Source organism: Peromyscus californicus, unplaced genomic scaffold (genome assembly GCF_007827085.1).
Source record: "Peromyscus californicus insignis strain IS unplaced genomic scaffold, ASM782708v3 Scaffold_15__1_contigs__length_86483966, whole genome shotgun sequence".
Taxonomy (NCBI): domain Eukaryota; kingdom Metazoa; phylum Chordata; class Mammalia; order Rodentia; family Cricetidae; genus Peromyscus; species Peromyscus californicus.
In genome coordinates, this window is record NW_026294447.1 from 16,343,726 (window position 1) to 16,365,878 (window position 22,153).

At 36.3% G+C, this 22,153-nt stretch overlaps 1 protein-coding gene across 7 annotated transcripts in view; it reads right to left on the minus strand.

Annotated features, from left to right (window-relative positions):
• The window catches only part of Nova1 (NOVA alternative splicing regulator 1), a 121,226-nt gene extending 100,059 nt beyond the window's left edge, over positions 1–21,167 (minus strand). For 2 of the 7 annotated variants that reach the window (XM_052738453.1, XM_052738459.1), the window contains exons 1-2: positions 20,952–21,166; positions 19,236–19,379 (exon numbers count right to left, since the gene is read on the minus strand). In XM_052738453.1, coding sequence (XP_052594413.1) covers positions 19,236–19,379; positions 20,952–21,087 — 280 coding nt within the window. In that variant the 5' untranslated portion in view covers positions 21,088–21,166. Of the gene's footprint in view, positions 1–19,235; positions 19,380–19,718; positions 19,848–20,372; positions 20,789–20,951 lie in introns of those variants that run through there. The other 5 variants (XM_052738454.1, XM_052738457.1, XM_052738455.1 and 2 more) reach the window with 5 other exon arrangements.
• Between the last annotated feature and the right edge of the window lie 986 nt (positions 21,168–22,153).

The following is a 22,153-nucleotide window of genomic DNA, read 5'->3' on the forward strand; positions in this document are numbered from 1 at the left end:
TCTAGGCGAATTCTAAGTAAATAATTCTCTGGCATTTGCAAACACTACCATTAAAAATTAGTGTGCACTATTATGGAGGAAACATACACACAGGTCCTTTTTAACATGCAGTGTGTGATTCAACTGAAGGTAAGTAACAGTCCAAATTACATAATACTGACTAAAAAGCCCTATTATAGTCTAACCCATGTGTTCAGTTTTAGTAACCACTTTTAGAATCTGTATGTAATAAATACCTACAGGCTGAATACATAGATAGTAAATACTAGAAACAGTTAGTTAACACCAAATTAGAGAAATAATAAGAGCAGGTTATATTTAGGAATATATATGTAGTTACATATATGCTTGCAATAACAATTAATGGAAAAAAGGAGCCCATGAATTTGAAAGACAGAAAGGAGGGTCTGAACTGGGGAAGGGGAAGGGAAAAACATAATTACTTTATTTCAAAAATTTTTAAGGTAAAGATAAATGAAATACTATGGAAATTACTCATCTCAAAGTACATCAAAATTCTGTATTCAGATTTTACATTCCCATAATTAAGGATGACTGCAAGAGTTAATATGCTTTCACTGCATATGTAGACAATTCTTAGTATTGCTTCACAAGGAAGAGAAATAATAAAAACTGCACATATGGATATCAACTATGGGCAGACTCTGAAAGCAAGTCAATTATAAAATGACCCTCAAGATCGTAGGACTTTGTAATGTGAGGCTATGTAGTTGGACAAAGATACATAAATCCTTGAGCAACGTGAAAATAGGATAATATAGATACTTTCAAAGCAACATTTAGCAGACCCCAAAGTTCAGAGGAATATGAAAAGATTTAAGAAAGATACATGTCATTAGTAAGTATTTTTACCGTGTTTCAATTCCTAAGTTGCAACCTATTGCTGTAAATCATGAAATTTAAATTCTATACAATCCATCACAATGAAGCCAAATACATAAACACATGCTCTTATCCAGTAACCTGGGAAGTTAGGACCACCAGCTCTGCCTTTACCAGCATGATTGGATAAATCTCCTTCACAATATCACAGTATTAGAGATGAACTGTCTAACTCTGGCAAATTTTTCTACAGGTTGATCATTTTTGGCCTGTGTGATACGTAGCCATAAAAACCATGATTAGAAAAGGAGGTCAAATTTATCGTGGCATAATTGTGTCATTAAGATATTATATCAAAACTATAAAAACTCAGTTTTTCTACTAATACAGGAAATAATACAATTTTCCTCTTTTCTGTTTTTCTTTTTTAAAAATTTCATACACATATTATTATATGCTAAAATATTCTTTCCCATCCCAACTCCCTTTTCTCACCCCTCCTGTTAATCCCATTTTGTTCTCTAGATACTTTGAATTCTACCTTCATACCCTAGATATAGATACAAGATATTATATGTCTATATAAATTCTAGGAACCACAAATAAGATAAGATATATCTGTTTTCAGAGACTGCTGTAACTTGCTTAATATGGTTGACTCTGATGAGATGTTTCTCAGAAGATGAAATATGAATGGCTGGTAAATGTAAAATGGTGAGCATCTCTAGCAAACAGAGACATGTCAATCAAAACTACATTGAAACTCAATTGACCCCAGTAAGAATGGTAATCATTAAGCAAATAAAAAAACAAAAAAACAAAAATGCTGCTGAGGACTGAAAGGGGTAAAGGAATCCATTTACAGCCTTAGTGGGAACATAAACTAGCCCAGCCTCTATGGAAATCAGCATGGGGAGAAAAGCCAACCTGCAGCATGACTCAATTATACCATTCCACAGTATCTACCCGAAGGATACCACTTCAACATATTGCAAAGATATTAACACAATTTTTGGCTAACTGTGGGAGCATGGAGAAACATAAAGTTATAATAGTAAATTAAATCTAATTGACTTAGAAGAAAACTAAAGTCTATCAAATAAAGTAAGTTTTCATGGCATGAAACCAATAAATTTACCATTAGTAGGCATAAAAGTATCTCAAAATATTTTATGGGAAAGCAAAGGCATTGAGATCATTTATTCAATTATTCATTATTAAATACAGTTTATTATAATATATAAAATTATAAAATATATTTACAATTATTCATTATTAAATATTCAATTATTCATTATTAAAATACAGTTTACTTAAGATATAATCCTCATATATATGAACTGTTTGTTGAGTACATGCTCTATATAGGTTAGCTCAAATCTACCATCTACAATGTATACATATGATAAACATGTATATCATAAATGTCCAATGTTTTTTAATATTATTTTGTCTTCTAACAAAGCATTTATTACTCATTTATGTGATGCTGGACTTTGCAAATGCTAATCACTACCACTGAGCTAAACATCCGGCCCAGATTTTACTTTGATATGCACAATTTTACCACTTAGTACTTACTGTAAATGTACATGATACACCTTGAGATGCTTATGGTGTGCAGAGGACTATTATCATCATTTCACTAGACACACACAGTGAAATGACTTCAGCTGTGCTACTTAACAGTCCTATCATTTTCCACCATAACTTTTTGTGGCAAGAGCACCTAAAATTTATACTTTTGACAAATTTTCAATATGCAATGTTAACTATAGTCCTCATACTGTTCATAGTAGATGTCTAGATTTGTTCATCCTGCTTATCTGCATATTTGCTCTGACTTACTTCCTCCCATGTGCTCTTTTCTTTTTTTTTTTTTTTAATCATAGTAACTAGTTTTCCTTTCACTGTTTCTATATACTTAACCCTTTTGAGGGTCCATCAATAAGTGAGATCACGCAGTGCTCTATGGATTATTTCAGGTATCATCAAAAATATCAGCTTTCCTTTTTCCAAAGGTTGAATATCATTCTGCTGTCTTTATATTTATCTACTGTTTAAGATCCAAATACTCTAAATAATAAGATATTTATGATATGACAGACATATTTATAATGGCATTCTTAAAAATATTTTTTATAAAGATTTCCCGACAATAGAAAACTAAAAATGACCCTGGCCTTTCTAATTCTTTATCCTCTAGACATAACCTGTAGGATTATTATGACTGACCTACTTACAACAAATCATTTTTAACACTTCACAGCCAATTAAAATGTGAGTTTAGTTCTTTATTTAGTCACAAATGTAGAATGGATGTCTGCAGCATGTTTTTCTGTACTTAACAGTGTTTGGGTCTTGGCTAGTTGGTTTTTCTTTAACTATCTTGAATGCAATCAGAATCATGTTTGTGGATTGGATGTAGCATCTGACAGAAGGTAAAGGTAATCCTAAGGTTCTGGACCTTTGGAACTGAGTGGATAATGCTGTTACTAGGATGCAGAAGACTAAAGAAGATGAACTGGGAGACTAAGCATCAGCAGGGCAGTTAAAAGTCATATTTCATTCTAACGTATAAATCAGACTTACAAACAACATAAAGTAAGCAGTTGAAAAATGCAAACATTGAAGAAGGTTATGTGAAGTCAAGATACTGGGTAGGGTTACAAACAGTGAGATTGAATAGAAAAGGAAAACAGTTCAAGACTTGAGCCTAGAAATGACAAGAATCCAGCAAATACAATTTGAGGTTGCAGTCAGCAAGGCAGAGGTTTGCTGCAGGAAAAATAAACAAACAAAAGATGCTTATAAGGAAGCAGCGTTGAAAATTGCTATCACAGAAAGCTGGGGGCTGTGCTGGCAGGATCGGGTTAAAATTCCATGAAATAGGTCCACAAGAGAAAAGGGAGGAAAGCCACAGGAAGCTGCACAGGCGCGGACTGACGATTCTGTTAATAGCACAGCAAATGGAATGGAAAACAAAATAAAGGGGACTATGCCTTTGGTTCTGAATGCAATGGAGAAATTGCAGCATGTTACCAAAAAACTACTTTTCACCAGGGTGAGAAAAGAGGAAAGAATGATGCAGTTGTGGGAGGAGGTAAGAGGAGATGGAGTCTAAAAATAGAAGCCGGTTTATTCGAGGCGGAGATGTTTGCCAAATCAAGAAAACAGCAAGTGTAGTCGCAGAGTGGCACACACCTGGAATCCTACAGTTCAGGAAGTAGAGGCAGGAGAGAGACTAGCCTACCAGGTGCTCACTGAGGTCTTGTCTCAAAAAGAAAAGGCAAGATTCTCATGCAGGCACCAACTGATACACTTACATGGTGGTGTGGTCTCACTAGTTTAAGAGGCTTCTCAAACACTTTTAGCTTCCTATGAAATGAGAAATAAAATCATCAATGAGGATGGCTGGAGGGGTTTTTGCAATTAATTATTTCATGAATGAAGGAACACTGCAAGTAAGAATAAAGTTTGTGTTACCGTGCCTGCTTACAGCCTAGCTCATGCTTCTGCTTCTAACACCATCTCCTGATATGAATAGAGGCAGGAAAAGCTCATCATGGCCTCTAGTCCAGAGAATTGAAAGTGTGTCTAGGATGAACTTCAACACTCATTATCACTCCCACTCCTTCACCCGCACATCTACAGACCCTAACTATGAATAACTGCATTGCTCTAATACTTATGCCCACAATATTTAGTTGTTTTGACATTAAACACATTTATAAAATATTCTTGCTGTCTCCTTTAACTTTCACATATCATCTAGTATTCCTAACTAAATTTACCCTATACAATGAAATATTCACTATGATTTTATTTTTTAAGAGTTATTCGGGATTCATTTTGTCTCAGTAAGTTTATGCCCACAAGGTCACAGTCAAACAAAATAGAAGACTTTGTCTTTGTCTTGTTATGGTACGAGATCAAATATCCAATGAAATAATGTCTAATTTAATCTATAAGTCATGTAAAATCAGACTTTTATACAATGACTATTACAGAGTGACAGATGTAAAATTTTAGTATGATAGCAATCAAGAATATGTGTACTTGTTGAGAAATGAAATTAATAAAACACAGCCCCTAAAAGACACTTTTAGTAGACTACACCACTAAAATGTTCTGGTTTTTTATGGAAACTGCAAGCACATGAATTAAACGTTAAAAATCTTGCCAAAAGCCATACATTTATCTGCACAGCTAAAGGAAATCTGAAGAACAAGACTTACAAATGATCATTTACATAACTCCAAATCTAGTTTATTGCTTAATATACTATACTTTCTTTTCTCTATAGGGAGGAGTCTTTCCAAAGCTCAGTGTCTTGAGATCCCACAAAACTGGCACTAAATATTTCTCATGCAGTTAACTTACTCCTGAGCACTCCTGCTAAGGCTCCTCATTCATGAGCACAGTGTTGTGCATTTGCATACACAATAGAAATGAAAGGGACTAATGGATTCCTAACTTTCAAGAATCAATAATGCAAGCAAACTCATATTTCATAGGATGTTTCACGATTTCAAATTCTTGTCACTACATCAAAAGAAGTAATACTGGCTACAAAACACTTCTCATATCACATACATTTCGTGATATGGTTGTGTATCTTTCTTTTATTGGTTGCCTAGTCCAAACTCTTAATAACTATGAGAGAAAACCCCATATAAGGAGACTTTTTACAAAGTGGAGTTCCAAGATTTTAACATTGACTAAAATGGTGTAACTAGTAAATTGCAGGCCTAGGTTCAAACTGGTACAACAGCACATCTGACTCTTACCACAGAAGGTAACAAGACACGCTGAAATAGTGTGCTCACTCCATAACCATACTGCATTATATGCAAGGCATGTTTTCTTCACGCACATTTTGCTTATAGTAATTATTAAAGTGATTTGGCTGTATCATAGCAATTCATCTAGACCTTTCTGGCCTTGTCTATAATTTACATAATCTCATGATTACAACCATCTATAACTTAAAAATAAAAAGCCAAATTTGACAGGGCTAAACTAAAAGTTTAAAATCATTTCATATAAATAATCTCAAAATGTAAAACAATTTGGAGATTCTAGTATCAATATGAACACGGGACACAACACCAACCTGTTCATGTTTCTGTTGCCTAAATATTACACGTTTTCTTTTAATGACAATCTTTTAATTTGCAGAATTTTCAGAATATTAATTAAAAAATCTTGCCACGTTGTCCACAATATATGATACTATGATCTATAAATAATGGATTAAAAGGTTTGACAACCTTTACCTAAATTCTAAAAACTTTATTTCCAAACTAAAGTTTCTAAGTAATTCAACAGAGGTATAAGACAGAAGTCAGCAGGATGGTTCACTAGTAAGTTGACTATAACATATCATTCTTATTTTCTCTTATTATTTTCTGAATTAATCTGAAAATTGCTACTGACCTGACATTTTAGGGATTGCTATCAGTAACAGAAGGCTAAGCTCTCATGAAGCTTGGGTTGATGACCATGTAGCAGCCTTGGTTATGTGGTCCACAATTCTAAATACAAGACCATCACTTTCCTCACTAATTTTCACAGAGACAACATGAACATGTGCAGAGTAATTCAGAGTATGTATCTTCAAAAGGGAGAATTTATAACCCCCAATCAATAAATAAAATTTAAGTACTAATTAAAAAAATTCCCAAACCCAGAATTTTTTCAAAATATTCCTCAAACAGAATTATGTTTATTCTACACAGTTTAAGTGGTTTGTTTAGACACCTAGATTATTTGTCCCCATTATGTGGCATTTCTAACTACTAATGCCATATTCTGAATAATTTGGAGGCCTTTCAATAAAAACTTGATGAAAACAGTACTTTTTAAAATTATAAAACCAGTATTATTTCTAAGAAAGCAATACGAATTCAAAGTTGAATATACTACCAGTAAAGTATTTACTACAATTTATTATTAGTAATTTCTGTGATGACTCCATAGAACTTCAAACCTTTTTCTACTAAGACACACATTTTTTTCTAAAATTAAAAATGTCATTTCAATTCCTAAATATTTATATTATGAAGCCATTTGGACATGTTGTATTAGCATTGGAAAAATATACTAGTATTACTTCTTAATTCTTTAACTAAATTTTATATATATATATATATATATATATATAATACACATAAACTTCAAAAACTAAGTTAGTAACTAGGACAAATTCCCCATAGTTAATTCAAATATCAAAAATCACTTTACAAAAGTTGAAAGTATGGACTTCTAAGTAAAAAGTCGGTCCCCATTCTAAGCCTACCAAGAGCAGAGTCCATGGTAAAGCAGCATGCCTCTTCTTCAGCACTGTAAATGCTAGCCTTCCAGTGCCTTCAGTATGCCATCTGAGATGGATGCCAACCTAAGCTGTCACATATGGCACATCCACCTCATTATCACAGTTTGTGTTTCATATGCAGTGCGGTTCTGCTTCTTAAACAAGATGTCAAGTGTACAAACATCACTGAAAGTGGGTAGATCTGTAGGAACACGATACCTTCTCTTTAGCAGAATAGGTAAGTGACTCTGAAGAACTATTTAAATATTACTATGAAGAAAATACGATTGAAAATGTTCAGTCATATAACATCTAAATACAAAATAGTCATTCTAAATGCAGGCTTTGTTAAAAAAAATACGAAGTTTAAAACTATTGTAAAATAATAAAAACAAAAAAACCATAAAATTTTTTGTCAAAACAATTGTATTTGCTGCAAAAATGTGACAGTCTTGACCCGCATTATCCACCACTTCAAAAGCAAGGCATGACATCATACTATATTATGAAAGCATGCCAATAATGTGGAAGACAGGAACGGGAAAAAATTTATAAAGATTTTTTTTTTAAAATATTGAATTAAACCTTGAGTTAAACAACTGGTATTATTGAATCTAAAATAGCACTTAAATAAAGATTACACTCTGAATATATTTTATTTTAAAACCCCATCTGGTGCTTAATGTCACTTCAGATGTTCAATTTTTAATGTTGTTCTATACAAGTAGCCAATAATTTCACAAATTTATATAAAATGGTAAATTTTAAACTAAATTTCCAAGTGAAAAAAGTGTCATGTTTCTTACAGTCATTTTTAAAAAATCATTTGACACTGATAACTGTATCCATTAAGATTAATCTTTTATAAACTTTACTTACTGAGGATAAAAATAACAGTGCCAAATTTTAGTAATAAAATAAAATTCTAAACAGAACAAGGACATCACAGAAAATCCACAACAAATGAATGACTCGATTTTCATTTTCATTGTCACAACACAGCAAGATTTCTGTAATGTCCTAAAGCTTTGGTGTCTTGGTGGCATCTACATCACACATTTAAAAAACAGAAAACACACGTAAATGTACTCATTGTGTAAATCATTACATTTCATCAGCTTAAACATGTAACTTTTCACATGTCAAAAAAGCTAGACAGGACTAGATACTCAAATAATTTAAGAACTAAGGGAAATAGTATCACATACACAATTTTAGCTGTTGGGTGTCAAGCAAATGAGTTAAAGAAACTAATGGGTCAGTAATTTTAAGCACGAGAATAGACAAGAGATATAACTGCATGAGTGTCAAACACAGACCTGTCTTGAGAGCTTTGCTGCATGCTTGCAAAACATATTTCATTGACATTTGCTCTTCTTTTTTTTTCTTCCAAGTTTGGCACATAATTACTTCATTAAAGACAATTTGCATTCTGACATCTCTTTTGTGTTCCCTGTTCCCTCACCTTTCCCACTGCCTTTCCTTTCTAAATAAATTCACCTCTGATTCTGCCTATAGCTTTTATATAGAAAACTAAGCTCTTCAATCTCAAAATGAAGTCTGTGTTCAGACAACTCTGACAGTCCTTATCACAGGTTTCATAGACAGATACATTTATATTTCCACAGACAGACTTTAAATGGTACTGCCACTGTCAGTCATTGGACAGATGCAACAGGTGGATTTTTAAAATTTTACTTATATTTGTTTTTTATATGTACTATATTGTTTCTTATCCATACAAATATCTATGGTACTTCCCCATGACCACCAGCACCACACAGAAACAGCCAATACAAGAAATTTCATAGAACTTCTGAGCTCCACATATGCTACCCACTGGCAAAACCCAGTTCTTACCCAAAAATTGCAAAACTGCCCAGATTTCTGGATATCCCAGTATTTTTTTCATATTTTCATGTTTATGTATTTTCAGTTTCTTTGCTTCAAATGACCCTCCTAATGTTTTCCATCAAGAAAGTTAAAATTTAACCCTCAAACTCCTGTGAGCTTCTCATTGAAATCTAAAGACTCGTCCCAAACCCCTCTAATGAGGGAATTCAACTTCTCCACAGAATTCTCCCATTAGACAGTTGCCAAACATTCCTGTAGTCATACATTACTGATATGCGTTTAAAACCTTGTTTCATATCCCATTGTTGAAAATAAGGTTATCAAGCCATTATATACTTAATTCCAACCCAAAGAGGGCACACAAGTGTCCATCAAACTGTTAGACTATATATATGCTGAGGCTGAGAGGAGCAAGGGACCAGTCAGGTAAAGGCATATGATGGGGTTTTGACTCACTATTCTATAGTAGCTTTTGGTGTCTTGGTTTATGCTTGTTTTTTTAATATCTACAAAATGTGTTTAAAAACAGGCTAGCTACTAAATCTTAGTCATTCCATTAGTTTATTGTGGCAAAATGGACTTAATGAATAGTATTGCATGTCCTTTAAATTTTTAATGTTAACCAAGTATTGAAAGACTTGGTTTTGATATTTGATATTGCAAGACTTGGTAAATTTGATATTGCAAATTCACCTTTCCTAGACTTTAAATTTTAAAGAAATTAATGTATTATATATCTTATTAGTCAATTAAATGAAAGCCCCAAGTAAGTAAGTTATATTCTATGATATAGCTGGTATACATTCTTCTTAATTAACAATAAAAGTAATTTGGTCAGCCTCATATAGTGATATTATCAATTCCTCCAACAAAATTACAAATATTAACTTTCTCACTACAGACAGATAAGAACATGAAACTACATCAAAAATGCAAAATTTAACACTCACATTTTTATGTTACTTTATTTTGCTACATTATTTAGTTACTAATGATGATTTCTAAAGTATAATAAGAAAAATCATTAGGGACCATGCAGATTCAACTATAAAGTGAAAGAACTGCAGAATCTCACATACAGATACTTTCAAACTCTTTTTTTCAGTAAATCTAATTAGTTTATGTTGCTTAAGTCGGATTATATTAAAGGCAGTCTCCAATTCAGACATGGCTTTGAAGGGCTCTCCAGAATGATGGGTGTTAAGTTTCCTTCACACAAGACTACATACTCAAGAGAAAGTAAGATGGGTCTCCAACACTCTATTCTTCTTGTTTAATTCTCACCAATACCTGGCCTATCCAAATTTCTTCTTCTTCCTGGAATTCCTAAGCTCGGGATTTAACTTTTCCAGAGATGCAGATTTTGCTTACACCTTGTACACACACATAAACACACATCCCACATATACTCCACCAAAGTAAGCTAGAAATGCCAAAAAAAATACTAAGAATAGATTACCTTCTATATCAACCCTACTGATAGTATAGAAGTACTTCATACAGGAACCATCCACCCATCCATATTCACTTACATTTCTAGTATCACCTGTGATTAAAACACTGGCCTGCATATTGACCACAATGGTCTGCAAGAGGGATGACAAAAATCCCACACCCAATGCATCTTAATCTAAATACTCATCTGACGAGTGAAGGCAATCATTAGGTCTTTTGTTTAAACTTAAAACAGTATAAGAGAATCTTCAAAATCACATTAAGTATTTAAATAGCAATGTTAAAAAATACTTCTTAAGCACACATCACAAGGAAAGTGGCATAAGAGCGCTAACTGACAGAAAAGTGGAAATTTTAAATGAAATGGGTCTTCAAAAAAGACAAGAATAATATTTCAAATTAAAACGTACTAATTAATAGAGTTAATTTTAACTTGTTATTTTATACTTAATCATGTTCATTTTCCTAATCCTAATAATATATCCTTTTTAAACCATTATGATTACTGAGTAAAACTTGACACACTTAGGAAAGTTTGTTTTTTGTTTGTTTTTGTTCTTCTAAAAGTTGCAAAGCATGAACAACTCACATAATCCTTGGAAGCAAAGCTTGACACAGAAAGTCAACATTATGATTTTGTTTTTGTTTTAAACAAGGTCAACACTATTTTTAATGGGAAAAAGTTTTCCCTGAGCTAAGAAAAACTAGAAGCAAGGAAAAACAAGCTCATAAATGAAAGAAGTACCTTCTCATTATAGAAGTCTAACTACCCTTAACACACTGCCATAGTCAAAGAGTCCTCCTGTAGGCAAACAGAAAACAATTGGTCTAGATGGTCATTTATAATGTATAATGTACCTTATACTGAATGTGTGCAAGGGCAGAAGGTGCTGCCACTGGACCTTCTCAGGAATAAATCAACTACAAAAATACTACTCACAAGACAACCACACTGAGTTTTTAATCTTGGTTTTTGTAAAAATTACATGTAGCTATTTAAAACAAAGGGAAAGAAAAAGAACATATTCTCTCAGTCATATCCAAAAAGGAAGGAAGAAAGAGTAACGTAGAATAGTGAAGTTCTGACTATAATTGAATAGGAAATCAGAAAGCTTACTCCAAGGTAAGGGGACAGCACAATTACTGCAGGCCTGCACACAGCACTTCACTGCTCCCTGCCTTTCTCAGCTCTAACTCTACGCTCTGGAGGACAGCGGGCCTAAGCTCCCCACTTTCACATAGTTCCATGACTCCACTGTCGCCCCAAACCCTTTAAATAGAGAGCTTTAAACTTATTACATTTCTGGTAAAGACACCACAAAATATAAACAATTAAATCCAAAATTTGGAGGCAATAACAAAGCATAATTTTTTAGAGTGCAGTAACATGGGGCTAGAGTCCTTCAGGAAGAAAGGATACTAAGGAGTAATCCCCAAAACAGGACCAAATAGCTTTCTACACCAGCACTCATGGGAAGCATTTGATACACTCAACAATTAGCAAGAGAGATTCCAGAACGACTACACTCAATGAAACCAAGACAGTTGGTTTTTGTTTTTTAAAAGTATTTTCATGATTTTCTTGATTGTCAATATTAGGGGGAAAAAGTCTTATTTAAAATACATAATGTAAGACAAGCCATGTGACAAACTCTCCAAATAAATGTTCATTTATCTGCAACATCTTTTGAAATAAACAGGCATTTAAAATATGAAATTGACCCAAAACTGAAAAACTATAGTTCTAAAATACTTGTTAACAAATAAAGAGAAAATAAAAACAGGTCCACTATACTGTTCTGTGCTACAGAAATAGCTACACCTTTCTTCCCTTCCATTCCTCCTCACAAAGAACAGACCTTAAAATGCAGTCAACCCCAATCTAATCCTAGAGCAGTGAAGTATTCATTTAGATGAAGACCACTTTCCTTAAGATCACACTGAATTTATCACAACTAAAAGGAACATAGGGTTTGAAATCTCAGTTCTTGAGATTGAGTGAAAATCCTTCCTATGAATTGCATTATGGGGCCTCCAAAGTAAAATGAGACTCAAAAATCTGCGAAATGGAAAGAGGACTTATTTCTCCAAACTTCAGAGAAAGCATGTGCACAACTTCACAAGAAAAATAATATCCTCTAAAATATAAAAACTGCCGAGTTTTCAGTAAAATTTACTAAAAAAATACAGGTAATACTAAACAGTAAAACATAAAGTAGGTCCACAAACAAGAAAAAAATAACAGTAATTTTAAGTATTTACCAAATAAAACTAGCTCAAGAATTGCCAAAAATGTATTTTCCATACTAAGAAATAGTACCTGAATCATCTTGCTCTTAAAAGAGTCAGGATGCTTTTGTTTCTCACCTGGTTCTGTCAGTGATGCTGACAGGCCCTGCAGGAAGCAGCAGCAGATCAGTGATAAAATGCACGCAGTGCTTGTGCACGGTCAAGATCTGTCATGGAATGATGTCCGTATCATGATTTAAAATTCTCAAATATTGAAATGATCTAAAAAGGTACCAGCAAAAAAGATAGTATTCTTTTTTGCTTTGCAGTCTCAAAATGTTTACTCTTTCTCTGTGTTCATCAAATCTTTTAAAATCATAATGAAGTATGTATGTGAAATAGCCAACTGTCATTTTTATACAGTCAAAAACTAAGAGTTCATGGAATCAAAATTGAAAAGAGAATCTTCATGGAAAAATGAATGGTATATATGATAAGTGTAAATTCAAAACCTTAGCATCAACAAGTGACAGTTAGTGTGTCCTCAAAAAATTCATATTAGCAAAACCAACAGAAAGTCTGGGGACCAACTGCTCCCCATGCTCTTCAAGATTTTTTTTTCCTGTATTTGTATCTCTACTACTTTCAAATGTAGTAGCACCTTCCCAGATTCTCTGTGAATGTTAGGAACTATTTTCCATTCAAGGGCCTATTAATACACAGGACTGTAATAAGATACTTACATTTACTAATATGTGTGAAAGCCCATAAAAGACATGACTGAAGTTTACATGTGTTAACTTATAAACAAATAATCAAATATTAACCTAAGATAATAATTGACAAATGATTAATTTTTTTTAAAGTACAAGGTATTTCCACTCACTCATGGTTTAAAAACGCATTTGCAGATTTGGACGATCAATGCATTTTATTTTTGTCTGGACCCTAAAGAAAGCTCGGATCCTTTCCTTATTTGAATTCCATTAGATCACTGGAAAATCATTTCACCTACAAATATTTTCATATTAAAAGTGTGAGCATGCTGTATCTTTAAAGATGGAGAAAATGGGAATTCCAATGACCCAATCATAAAAAAAAAATATTGAAAAGTATTGCTTCAGTTCTTGAATGTTGCGATCTCTACCATGACACTTCAGTCTCTGAGGGTCAGGTTAATTAAGCTGCACAGCAGCTGCAATGCAATGTGAGACATGCACTGCTGTGACTCCCGCCAGTCCAGTCCAATTACCTGTAGTACTCCAGCCCCGGACAAGTGACAACCAACCACTTCTCTCTAGTCACTTGTTCCCTCTGGTCTACCGATAAATGTTAGAACCAACCAACCTCTTTCTGAAAAAAGACTGCAGAGCTGAATGCACCTGCTGCAAGATGCAGTGATGAGTCCCAGAGAGATGTTTGTCAGTCAGATCTCTGCAGATGTTGTTTAACTTTATGCTAGAGCTGTATCCAAAGATGGAAATGAGATGGCAATCAAGCACAAATCTCCAACCACCTTCCCTCCAGCTTCAGATTGAAATCCGCACTTGCTCCTGAGGTTTGCGCTGTAAAGCTTTATTAAACTAAAGGCAACTACGACCGAACCCCATAGTTTTATAAAAGATGCTTATTAAGTGCTGAAGTTTAGATAACAGGTGGTATAACATGTTCAATAAATGGCACTCGGATAAACTAAATTAAAAATAATCATCTTGTTGGCTACAGCAAAATAAGTAATTATAATGATATACAAGTTGTTGACTGGTGGTTTATTGTCAGGGGTTTCTAGCGATACCACAAATTACTTAGCATTTCTATGCCATGGATCATTTTTTCTTCTTGGTATATTAATATGAAGCATCCTCAAAACACACATTCAACTACTTCACCAATTCACTATTCCTGAAATCATGTGGCATGGTGTCTGTGAGGTAATGTTAGATTATGCCTTACAATATCACATATTCCTAGTGAGCTATTTTTCTAAAGCACAGAAGGCTTCAAACAACACATGTCAAAGTGACATTGTGCCATTAAAAACTCATGAAAACACCAATACAATAAGCTAATGACTTTTAACAATTTTTTAATTCAGTGGTAGAAGATCCAATGTCAAAATGAAATAAAGGTGAACAAATAAAGAAGACACCTAAGGCACGTTATGCTAATTTATATTTCTAGAAATCCCCTGCCACAAAGTATTTGCATTCATGAGATTAGTGTCAAAAGTATTTTTATATGTTCATAAATATTATGGCATACCAATAACACTCTTTCACATGTAAAGAATTCCTACTGTTAAAATACGAAAATAAAGTATTAAAAATGAGAATAAATCAAAATTTCAAGCAATACTATTGTCTGTGTGAACAGTATGTTTCCTTCACCTAAATGTTTGGAAAAGTGAAATATAAAGTCACCTGCACAGTAGGTACTATACCAAACATAAACATCACAACTTTAAGATCACAGAGAAATATGCTTCATGCACAGCAACTCCCTGGTACCAGTGAAATCAGAGCTGCAGAGAGTGGTCACTACCATATTACATGAACCAACAAGTTCTGAGGTCAAAATAATTTATTTTCTTTACCTGTTACCATTCTATCAATGTTCTGATCTTGCCTTATAATGTGTATCAATAAATTTCTCAGACTTTAGCAACTGAGATCAAAGAAAAACGTATAGCTTACAACTCTGAGAAGCTGTGAGGAAAATGATATCCATAGGGTATTTATTACCAATATCACCATAATACTTTACCTTCAACAGTATAAACAAAACGTCTACTTTAAAATTTATTTCCTCTGTGTGTGTGTATGTGTGTATCTTACACATTTTCAGCCCTAAAAGTTAAATAAACAACTGAATTTTATTCGTGTCAAAACAAAAATGGTGCAATGCAGTTCCTTCACTGAAAGAATTTTAACTTACAGTCCGCCTTTTCACTATTAAAAAAAATAAATGGGTAAAGACTTCAAATTTTTCTTAGAAAATCATCTAAATTAGATATCACTGAAGTCATAATTTGATGAATCTAGAAGCAACATGTTCAAATTTTAACTTACGCAACATAAAAGGAAATACTTTATACTTAAAATGATTCAGTTTTATAAGCATATATACTAAAACAATATAGAATACACAGGAATAGATTCCAACATTACAGTAAGAGTCCTGTTTGATTGGCATATGGGATGTCTCCAGTGTCACAGAGCAGAAACAGATCAAGTATGAGGTGTTCTAATATTCAAGGCACTCATGAAAATATTTATATATTCTTTATTATTCCCAACCAATAATGAATGTATTCAATACGTTTCTTTAATAACAAGCTTGAACCTTGCATTAAATTTTAACAGATAAAATCAATCTATTAATGAAAATAAAAGGTCTTCAGATGACAGGCAAAAGAATTAAAAAATAACACTAGCCACCCTTCTGAGAATGTAGACAGTAATTCAGCCCCTACAGCGAGAAAGCTGCTTTTTTACCACAAGCAGCTCTATGTAACCTACTTATAAAAGAATACATAAATTTAAAGTCAAATTAGATTTCTTTAATCAAATCAGAAAAAAAGCTACATTCCTAAGCCACCAATGAAAAGTCTGCATCCTGTAAGATTAAGTCTTAGGAAATCAATATATAGAAGAAATATATAGAACACAAAGTAAAATCTACTTGTAGATCATTTTCTTCTGATTCCAATGATTGAAATGCACTTTTCAACTATGCACTATACAATTCCCCTGGTCACTGCATACATGATACACTGAAATACATACAATATTTAGCCGTATAAACTTTAAATTCATACAATGTATTTTGTCTTCTTCATTTTGACTGAAGTTTAAAAATCATCAATCAGAAATGTAGGGTTGCTTTATGATATGGCAAAGACACAATCTGACCAAAAAGACAAACGCATTTATAAAAATTGTATTAGCTACAAATTTTTACACGTGTCCATCATTTGAGTTGAGGTATATTAAAAATGTTCTAAAGGGTAACTACAATCTGTGTTAAACCTCTTAGAAAAAGTTTTGAAAAATACAGTAGTATTTTTACTAAATGTTTAGCAATACGCTTACATTTCATTTCAAATGTCAGGTAATTTGAGTAAATCCAGTAGTTTCTACAACTGAGATGCAATTTTATCCCAAATATACTCTAACCAAACAAAAACCAGAAAAATGTCTCACTGCAATAAACCCCAGGAACGTTCACTCTGGCAGAACACGGCAATCATACATACACGTCTGTGTGCGTATGCTTGTATCTATCTGAGAGACACAAATATGGGCTGCTAAATCACTGCAAAAGCCTATAGGACTTCCTTTGTAACCCGACAACATGAATCACGGTTTATAATTTAGTTCATCTGGGGATGAGCACAATAAGTATCTGTCGCATATAAGAAGGGCAGAAAAAAAGCTCAAAGGCTCTTAGACTGACAAATACTAAGACCATAGATAATTTTACCAGTTCTCATCAACTACGAACAGAAAGCCTATAGGAAAATAAGCCTATCTGAAGACTGTAGATGTGTTTGTCCAAAGAGTTAATTACTGAATTAAAATCACATTTTAATACAAACTATTCAGAATTCTTAAAGCTTCTTAGAAACTACAGGGATTTGTTTTATCCTTAAAACTGTATCATAGTCTATATTGACTCCCACCTGTTAGAGGCCAAGAATAAGCCATCTTCTAGCCGATGCTTTAACTCATAGTTGATCAGGTTACGTCACTACACTTACAAGATTTTATTCAAGGCATTGCAGCTTCCCATTTCCCCCCTCCCAAAATATTCATATATATATATATATATATATATATATATATATATCTTCAAACTATAAACAAAATAAGTAATTTTCAGGTAAGAAGGAAAAAACGTAAAAATAAGTGGACTAGAATCAAAAGACCTATTTCTTAGTGCACCCTTTCCAACACACTGAAAATAAACTACATTCAAATGAAAAGGCATTTAATTTGGTATTTGGAATGTCCTGGCTAAATATCAATTTTCTGTAACACCCCTACATATCTGACAGTACCTCATGTATAATGCAGAAAAGCGTTTTCATTTTCATCTATTGACAGGGTATTTAATTTGCCACTGCAGCTCTTCCTTGAACTATCATGTTATTAATTCTGCAATCAAGCTCTTTTGAGTGCTTTTATTTAAACTAAGTATTTTCACAATCCCACACTGATTTTTTATTGTAATATACCTGTTCAATGCACCAACATGAATATGGTAAACTTCCCAACTGCATCAGGAAAGTTTCCGAGACAGGGAGAGGCAAACTTTACAGGGCTGCAGTATCTAACAGGTTACACGGTAGTTTAATAAACAATATTTTGCCAAAAAGTCCTGTGTTCAACTAGTACAGCATCAACCATTCCAAAACCTTCTCCAGTAAATGGTCGGTTTCCACCACAAATGATTAGCTGTGAAAAAGAAGCCTTCCAAGGTTGAGCCTCCATCCATGCCAGTGTCTGCTGTACCAAAGAGCTCTTGGTGAATTAGGATCTCTGGAACAAAACTGCTTTCTTTTCCATCAGGAAAAAAACCTAAGCAGCATAGCTCACCTCAGCACTGAACTGATATATTTATAGTCATCAAAGTAAAACAACCTCCAGAAATTACAGAGAGCTTTATCTAAGTGAAGCAAAGCAGCTAACCATATTTCATCTGGGGTTGTACTACTCCACTGTGATTTCACTACTGAAAATATATACGTCGAGTAACAGAACTAAGGAGAAAGAAAAGAAAAAGATGAACATGAAGAACTGTACAACACAAAGGGAGGGAGCCCCAAAGTAAAACAAAACAAAGCAAAAAGACAAAAAGCAAATCCACACAAGCAACCTAGGAAACCTGCCATAATCTAGCAGGTTACTGTACCACACTGTAAAGTATTTCGATCAAATACGGCTCTTAACACAAATTCTAAAACACTATTTTACTTCTTGCATGGCAGTATAGGAAATTTCTTATCCCAATTACATTACTGGAGTATTTTAAATATCTAAGAGACAGCACTTGTCCTCCTCACTTCATCCAAGGCCAACAAACAAAGCAATGAAGCAGAAAGAGGTGCATAATGGATTCAGAAGTAAATGGTCCATTCTTTAGGAAGCCTCCCTACCCCCTCCTCTGAATTCACTCTAAACTAATTGTCATTACAATGATGTCTGTAAACTTCAGAAGAACCACATTCCCTCATGCCAACTGTCCAGGTTTCTATCTCTAATTTTTAAGTTTTTGTGCAAACAATTAGCATTCCAAAACACCCAGAGAATTGTATCGCAATTAGTATAAGTCACATACGCAGTGTATCAATTAATGAAAAAAAAAACATGAACAACAATGGAAATAAGCTGAAAATTTTTCCACAATGTATGCTAATGTAGTAACATTCAAATCTCCACCATTTAAATTTTTCTTTAAGACAACACACAACACATGTAGATATTCAATGTTTTTCCTTGGGGAATTCACCAAACAATTTCTCCACCATTTCACCTACCTGGATAAAAATCTTTGGACTTAGACAGCTTGATAGTGGCTCCAGTTTCTTTTTGCAATTGAACAATTGTCTGTCCTCCCTTCCCAATTATAGATCCAGCAGCATAACTAGGTATGAGAACCTTTAGAAAGTACTGGCCGTCTTCTGAAAAATGTAAAGAAAGACATTTGATTAACATGATCATTTTCAACTTTGAATCCCCAATCCACCCTCAAGAGAGAAAACAGTAACTCGAGCAGAAAACAGCAGTTAAAAATGCTTAAGGGATGAAAACCACCAATTACAGTGAAAAACAAGCATTTACGAAAGCCTTCCCAGTTTCCGCGATTCCCATGTCCTAACAATTTGCAGCACTGTAAAAACTGATGAGTAAATTCCAGTCGTTACTCCAAACCTGAAAGTCTTCCAATTCTGTGGTTACTATGGCAAAATGAAAGAAACTGACCCTTTCACAAAACTTCAGAGATTTATAAGATGACAAACCTTCACTTAACATACTGAAGACGAAAAAAAAAAAAAAATTCCAACACTGTAGTAAATAGTGATCCGCTAAATTCTTCTGTCATAGCAAGCAGAAAAGACTACAATTAATCATTGACTATATCCGACTTTAAGTATACAAAACAACCGTCTTCCTGCAAAATAGTCCACCCAAACTGTAGGGTTTATTCTAAGCCTTGAGAAACTGCGGGGGAGGGTGGGGGGAGCCTCAATGTGGTGGACTGAGAATCTAAGTAATCCTGATGTATTTCCGTAGCACTTCTAAGTCTACTATGATCTCGTCTAAGCTCATTAATTAAAAGACCTTAAGAAGAATCTTGCCAATACTAAAAAGCTTAGGAGTTATTTATCCTAAATACACTCCAAAGTGACCAAATCCAAATAGATAATGCTCCCTCTCCAAAAGAACCATAAAACGGAGAGAGGGGTCGATGAGCCATGAAAAAGAAAAATGAAATGTTTCAGAAAATAAAGCCAACTCCATAAACTTTAGTTTCCGTCAACCTGATCACGTCTTAAATAGGAAACTTCTCGGTAAATCCAGCTCTTTACAGTGAACGAGCATTCCGAATTTTGCGATGTGCCACTCACAAGACCCCCATCCATCTCTAATGTATATGCTGGAGATAAATTCACCTCTGCTTCGATGCATTGGATGCATTGTTAAGATGACTCCAGTGCAAATGAAGAAGCGATAGCGGTCCCGTTATAACTCATCTTCCGAGGAAGCGCAGGATGTTAACTAACAAGTCACCGTACCAGACACCCCCCTCGTATGCATACCCTTGAAGACAAATCAATGCGATATTTGTACCGACCATGTAAGTGCGCTCAGGGCATGCACTCATCAAGATTTTGCATACTACTTGTGGCCCAGAGAAAGGGGATGGACAGAGGCAAAAGTCTCCGGTGCCCCCAGCATCTGCAAGCCTCTACCCAAGTGCCATTTATTTATTTATTTGATCAGACTGTTAAATGCAGCGCGCATCTTCAGGCGGCCATCACCTCTCGCGGGGGGCGGCCTCGGGAGCGGACCCTGTCGCCGGGGCCAGCACCGGCTGGGGCGAGCGGGTCGGCTCGGAACCCCGGGTCGCCATCTTGATGAGACGGGGCCGGGGCAGGTGCAGGGGAGGGGGCGCGGGACGGCCGGCGGCGGCGGCGGCCACGGCGCGGGAGGGCGGCGGGGACGGGGCGGGAGGCGGAAGCGATACCCACCGCCCGTGTTGGTCCTCTTGGTGCTGCCGGCTTCAGGGGGCGCTTCTAGCGGCCTTTTCCGCGAGTCCGGCGGGTCCAGATCTATGGGAACCCCCGTATGGGTCCCGTTCTGCTGGATGGGAGCTGCCGCCATCATGCTTGCAGTTCCTGCCGCTGCACCGGGAGAAGCGGCTCCCTTTTGTTTTGGCTTTTTTTTTTTTTCCTCTCTCTCTCTCTCTTTTTTTTTTTTTTTTTTTTTTTTGGCGTTTGGGGTTGCTAAGGTTTTTTTTTTTTTCTTTAATCGGATCAATAGCAGTCAGAGGCGGCGAGCAGTGTGGCTGATGTGCTCACTGGGGAGGGGGCAGGGCGCGGAGCAGCTGCAGTGCAGTGTCGGCTAGGAGCGGGAATGGAGGGGGTGTGGGAGCCGGAGGGTGAAGAAGGAGAAGAAAGCGGCGGGCAGAGCGGGAGTGAATGAGCGGAGGAGGCGCGGGCGGCCGGGAGGAGGGCGAGTGAATGAGCGGGAGGAGGAGCGGCGGCGGGCGGCCGGAGCGGCGGACCCGGCTAACGCGGCGCTCGCTCCCGCTGCTGCCGCCGCCGCCGCTGCTTGGGCGCGTGTGCCGCCTGCGCTGCTCCGCGCCGCTGCCGCCCGCCCGCGCTCATCGTGTCTCCCGCGCGTGGGGGGCGGCGGGCGGGGGCCGCGAGGGGCCGCGACTCCCACCCGCGCCGCGCGGGGCCGGCCTCCGCGCCGGAGTCTCCGCCTGCGGGGCCGCGGGCGGGCGGGCGGGCGGGCGGGCACGCGCGCGCGGGGCGGGCGGGGGCGCGCGGGGCTGGCGGGGGCGCGCGGAGCCGGCCGGGGCGCTCCCGCGGGGAGGCGGCGGGGGGGGCGGGGGGTGAAAGGTCGCGGGGCCCCGGCAACACGGCTCAGGCAAACGTCAGCGGCTTGCCGCGGAAACCGAGGGGTCCACACACACACACACACAAAAAAAAAAGCGCTAGGCGGGGAGGCGGGGCCGCGCGGGGAGTGACGGCGGCACCAGCCAATGAGAGGCGAGAGAGGGAGGCGGGCGGGATCCTGGTCCAGCTGGGGACTCTCGGGGGTGACAGTTTGGGCTAGTCCGGGAAGGGCGTCTGAGTGACCGCTGGGAGGGGTAGACGGCTGGGGCAGGAGCCCAGGAGCCCAGCTGGGACCCGGAGAGTGCGGCAAAAGGCATTCATTAGCATCT